Consider the following 6,000-nt stretch of genomic DNA (forward strand, 5'->3'; position numbering starts at 1 on the left):
TAAGATTAGAATAAAAACAATTTGCAATATGTGATGACTGGAGGATATGGTGGTTGTAGCATAACAGTTATATTACATTTCTTAAATCAGATTAATAAACAATCAAATAATTCTGAAATTTTGCAATAAATTTTGCTGCCACTAATTTCATGACCAAAGCATTTATAGAAACTATTGCCTGTTTCTCCAGCAACCGCACTAATGGTAATTCTACCTTAAGCAAGCACAATCTAAAAAATTTTTTTTATATTTTCCGCATTATTAGAACTCTCAGAGTTCTAGAACTTCCAGAACTGACATCATCTTCAATATCTTCGTGACCTTACTAAAAGCATTTGCATCAATTATAAGTTCTTGATTATACCTTATTATCGTTGCTAAAGGACTACTTTAACATGTTGAATAATCCGCTGCACCCGATTCCATTTAAATTTGTCACACGTTCGTTAAACTCAAAATAAACATCGCAGTTAGCTGTTGTTGTAGCCCGCAAGGATCCGCCTATGTAGTCTCTTTTGGGAGTGCTGAACGGCATTTGGGTGCCAAACTCGACGAGTGACTCCGAAATGTAGACATGGTCATTTTAGGAACCCAGATAGTTGTTACCCACTAACAGTGCAACCAATACACAAACAAAAAAATCTCAAACCGCAATCCAGCGCAATTTTAAACTTATGGTATTTTCTTGACAGCACCATATATAATATATATATATAAATATTAAAATGCAAAGCTTACTTATTTTATAAAAACTCTATCCATCACATCGTTTGAATTTGTCTGTAGGGTATAGAACTCAATGCTACGATCAAAGACAAATTAATGCGAAGGTTTTTATAGAAAATACATAAACGAAGTATTTAATAATTATGTTAAAGAATATGTAAGAGAAAAGTATACACTTCATTTACTGTACATATGAGACTATATGTGCATTACTGTTCACAAATTTGGTTCGATAAAATCTGCGGTTTGTGAATTAAACAACAGAAGATACAAAGGCAAGTGCAGATGTCGTTATAATAATTTCTTCTTTTTATTTTATTTGATAAATCATTGTATTGGGAAGGCAGCTGTTTTATATATTCAGAATAATTAAGATATAAAATGAAGATGTTGTTCAACGTATTAGTATCGAGAATTTTTAAGATTAAAAACAGCATTATATATATATATATATATATATAAACCATAAAAGAATGTTTCTACCTGTTGTATTTTATATATTTTAAATATCGTGTTTTCTTTTTAAAATAAATTGTAAATGTTTTCCTTTAAGTTGTCTTAACGTCTTTAAAGTGTTTTAAAAAAATATTTTATAATATAAAATAATTCAATGAAATTTTAATATTTTTTTAACAGGATTTATTTCAACAATAATAAGGACAAGTCATATTTTCTTAAAGTAAATTAAAAAGTAAGACAATCACTTAAAATCACTTATTACATTATATTAATAAACAAAATAATTTTTACGCAATAACGGTTTTGTACATAAATATAGCATTCATTCAATTAGATAATAGGTCAATAAGATTTATATACTGTCCCGCAGAAGAAGACAAGTTAATTATACTTTTTCGATACTTAACTTAGGCTAAAAGTAAGTTATAAGTTACTTAAGTAAATTTTTTATTTATTTTTACTATTCCAGTTTTGGAAATATGTATTAAAACTTGTCAGCACAATTATAAGTTAATTATATAAAAATTATCATAACAATGTTGTATAACAAAAGATTTAATTTTAAATTAATTTATAATTAATATTAATTATAATAGATTGTAAAACAAAATTAAAATGAATAAAACGAAAGTCTTATATGCAATTCTAATTTATATACAAATATTTATCATTAAAAATTAATATAGAGCAAGTACATTATGGAACAACTGATTATACAGCTCCATTTTTTACATTAACTACAAATTGTTCCACGTAGTAGACTTTATTTAAGTAATGAATCTAAACGATTCGGTGTTGTGGTAGTAGCAGATTTTGAAGATTGCTGCTTGAGTAAGGCGGCTAGTTGCAGCAAAGAGTTTTGCTGTTGGGTTTTGGATTGAATCTTCTGACCAACTGAAACTGTCGTTGTTATATTCTTTTTCTTTTTATTTTTGTTGGACTTCAATGTTTTGCTTAATTGAGCATTATTGCTCTTTGGAGTATTAGTATTGTTAACTGTTTTCAATGACTTCAATGTTTTGCTTAATAGAGCATTATTGCTCTTTGGAGTATTATTATTGTTTACTGTTTTGTTTTCTATATTTACAGTTCTTTTCTTCGTTTTTGTAGCAGTAATATTTGAATTGTGATGCTTATCTGTAGATATTTCTGACAGACGCTTACTCACGGATGGCTCAACAATTTTCAACCCAGCTGTGTTGTCCTTCTTTTTTGGCTTCTTTTTCTTTGGTTTCTTAATTTCTGCACTCTCTAAGTTATTATTCGGGACAGTTTTTGTTTTGTTAGCTTTTACCAATGGAATATGTGACGTTTTATGACAGAAGTTACAAAGTATATCCTATTATTTATTAATATCGTTTGATTATATTTATTATTTTAAAAATTTAAGTAAATTACTTACAACATTACTCGTGCACCGTTTTTGCAACCATTTTGCTCGCTTTTTTTGTTTCTTATTACGGAAAGGCTTTTCACCAGTTTTTGTTGCTTGTAGTTTTGATAGTAACTTTTTAGTTTTTCCATTCATATTTACTTTTTGTGGATGCAATTTCAGTTTGTAATCATTTTCACTCCAGTAACAAGAACAACGTGGACACATTTGCGAAACATTGAAATTTGCCACTTGTATTTCTGGCTGCAGTTTGACTATTTTTTTACTAGTAGTTCTGAAAAAGTACAAAATTTTATTTTAACATTTTTCTTTTATTATTTAATTATATCATCGCGACATTTTCTTACATGTAATGAGATTTTAATAAGAGCTTTGCATGTGAATCGCCATTTAATGTTGTGGCATAATTACACAGTAAATTTACTTTAAGTAAATCCTCGGTGGTCATTTTGAAACAAATATTTTAAATAAACAAATTTCAAAATATTTAAACTATCAAAAACATGCTAAAAAACCCACAAAGAAAATAAACATTCTTCTGTCATCTATAAGTTGAAAGTGTTAGAAAACGTATAAAAAAATTGTAAGCATTTACTTAAGGTCAAGTTTCAATGTTGCAAAATGTTTTCGATACAACATGTTCAAAGCAACACATTTCTTTTATGAATACCACATATTTGTGGAGAGTATTCAAACGATATAATTAAAGTTACTATTTATTTGATTTTACCGCCTTACCAGGCAACCAAGTTACTAAGATAACTAATATTTAAATATATATAAAATTTGTGTGCTATTCAGTAGAACATCTGATTCTAGTTATTGTTAAATATATTATAAAATTTGATTTGAACTAGATATTTGATATCAATTATAAATAATAAAAAATACATATAAAAGTTAGGTTAAGTTATACTGGCAGACCAAAAAGGGCATGCATAGTCTATTAAAGTCAATTCTGATACAAGATCATAGTCTTACGTTTTTAGCGATAGTGGGCATCGCTTAGAATGTGAATACATACAAAAACATAAACAAAAATAAAACAAACTCGGCTTTAATTTTATTGTTTTCATATTTCCTTGTTCAGACCATGCCCTTATTAAACAAAACACATATGAACGAAATCAGCTGATTTGAAAGCACATACAATTTCACAACTGAGTGCATAAGAAGCATATTTAAAGTTTAATTTAATTTAGAAAACTATATTTGTAAATTAGTTTTGTCGTACTTAACTAAATTAAAAGCGCTACTTTAATATTCATAAACCTAAAATTTAATAACTAAATAAATTGTAGTTTAATTATGTACTTAATGTGAAATTATTTAATTCTTAGTGTTATTGAAAATTGGCTATATATTAACTGATGTTAATTATATGTGAAATGTTCATATTTTATTGCTTGTTGTGTTAGTATATTGTAGTATATTGGAAATAGTAAAACTACAATAACAAAACACCTTAAAAACAGTAATAGAATTCTGTTAGATTTTATTTATTATTAAATCGAAAAACATATTTTATTAAGCTTGAAACACAAGCCTATTTCAATGTGATATAATTAAATTCTAAAACAATTATCTATATAAATAAAATTGGCAATTTAGTAACACGATTTATAGTTTTTGATTACATATTAAAATGATTCTTAAAGCCTTATGCTGCATAAGGAAAAGAGTATCACAGTAAATAAATAAGCAAAATAATTTTTCTGATATATATGCATTGGTTTATATTCACCATTTTCATTTCAAATTTATTTTTGGTATTTGTTTCTAATTCGTGTTACAGTTATAGTTTATTTATTTCGAATATAGTAAAAAATACACATCTGCTGAGTTCAATTACGTATTTTAAAATACAACTCTGTGTGGATTTGCTTTGTTTGCATTAAAATTCAGAAATTCAAATTTCAAGCAGTTATTGTCGCGTCGTTGTAAGTGCAAGAAGGCTGGTGTAAGAAAAAGAAAAGAAAGAAATAGGAGAATTTCTAAAAGTTAATTCAATTGAAAAATATACTTCAATTGTTCTTGTTATATTTGTTATAAAAAGTATTAATTGTTTAAAAAATATTATAATTTTAATATTTACAAAATAAAATGGATCCTTTCACTCAGGTAAGTAGCAGAAATAATTTCTGTTATAAAAAAAATTCATTTTATTAATGCGCAAAATAAATTTATTTAAAATTGAATATTTTTAATAAAAACAGCGCATGCTTGAGAAAGCGGAACAGCGCAGTCGTGCCCTTGGTATAAGTAATGCTAGTAAATATCCACTGGCAGATGCATCCTCGGACGTTAATGCCTCTAACGCATTAATGCCAAATCAGCATAAAACAAATCAAAAGGAACGAATACAAAAACAACCACAGCAGCCGCAGCAAAAAACTAGCGTAATATCTGCTTCAAGCATTGGCGGAAAAATAATTGAACGAATTCCTGCAGATGCTTCTAAAATTCTTCCAAACACCGTAGTAAACTTTTCCAATGTGAATAAGGAAAATGTAGATTTGGGAATAGAAATTAATATTATGACAAATAACGATGTAGAGGCAAGTATTGTTTTCACGCTAGGAAATTATATTCATATAGATATCGAACTTGAAAAGTTGATAAATAATGTATTTTACTATTACTTTAATGTATAGGTACAAGTTGAAGTAGAAGAACGGGATATAACAGATAGTGAAGAAGATTGTGAAGATAACAGTAAGCTACCAAAAGAAGCAATAAATCAACCTTTAGCCAAAATACGTGATACTTCACGTAATCGTTTGCAGAGGTTAGGTGCACTCTACTCGAACACTGATGATTTATCGTCTCCAATACATCGGACTGAAGCACAATTTCATGCTGGTTCCTCTGATGATGCATGTTTAAATGACAGCCCCTCGAAGTCGAAACAACGGCATGGTAGACTTGCAGCTTTAGCTAACTCTATAAACCAATGGGAAGATGATACACAGCATCATCATATAAGTACAATTCCACCACCAAAACCTGATTTACCTAGCAGAAAACTTGCAGACACAGCAAAAAATTGTCAAAAAATAACACAATCGCAGGCAACAGTACCAAACCAAACTACTGAAGAAGTAAAACAAAATGACTCCTGTGATCGTATTAGCAGCAGTAAAACTAAACAGCTTAATTGGGATCCCAAGGTTATAAATTCACTTGAAGCACAAGGTTTTCAGAGACGAGAATCCACAACAACTAAGCTAGCTTACGATTATACAAACAAAGAATGTAATGTGAACCGAGAGAGAGATCTCGATAAACCACAAAAAGAACAAACAAAGCTATGCACTAATCCAGTTAATAATAACATATCTAAAAACTTAAAAAATACAGTAAATGAAGAATTAGAGAAACCAAAATTGGCAAATGTCAAACCTGGTTTAGTATCAGGACGT

General features: G+C 28.3%; 2 protein-coding genes across 2 annotated transcripts in view; one reads left to right on the forward strand and one right to left on the reverse strand.

Moving 5' to 3' along the window:
* Nucleotides 1-1,852: 1,852 nt before the first annotated feature.
* Nucleotides 1,853-3,056, reverse strand: LOC119680582. Its single transcript, XM_038093480.1, has 3 exons — nucleotides 2,926-3,056; nucleotides 2,588-2,852; nucleotides 1,853-2,524 (listed from the first exon to the last, which is right to left on the reverse strand). Exons 1-3 carry the CDS (start codon nucleotides 3,024-3,026, stop codon nucleotides 1,949-1,951), a joined length of 942 nt encoding a protein of 313 aa, XP_037949408.1. The 5' UTR covers nucleotides 3,027-3,056; the 3' UTR covers nucleotides 1,853-1,948.
* Nucleotides 3,057-4,586: 1,530 nt separating this feature from the next.
* Nucleotides 4,587-6,000, forward strand: part of LOC119674919 (anillin-like) — a 3,652-nt gene continuing 2,238 nt past the window's right edge. Inside the window, exons 1-3 of the mRNA XM_038086077.1 lie at nucleotides 4,587-4,699; nucleotides 4,795-5,136; nucleotides 5,233-5,998. Of these exons, the coding sequence (XP_037942005.1) occupies nucleotides 4,682-4,699; nucleotides 4,795-5,136; nucleotides 5,233-5,998 (1,126 nt within the window). The 5' untranslated portion in view covers nucleotides 4,587-4,681. The remainder of the gene's footprint in view (nucleotides 4,700-4,794; nucleotides 5,137-5,232; nucleotides 5,999-6,000) is intronic.

This window comes from Teleopsis dalmanni, chromosome 2, assembly GCF_002237135.1.
Source record: "Teleopsis dalmanni isolate 2A chromosome 2, ASM223713v2, whole genome shotgun sequence".
In the NCBI taxonomy this organism is placed as follows: Eukaryota; Metazoa; Arthropoda; class Insecta; order Diptera; family Diopsidae; genus Teleopsis; species Teleopsis dalmanni.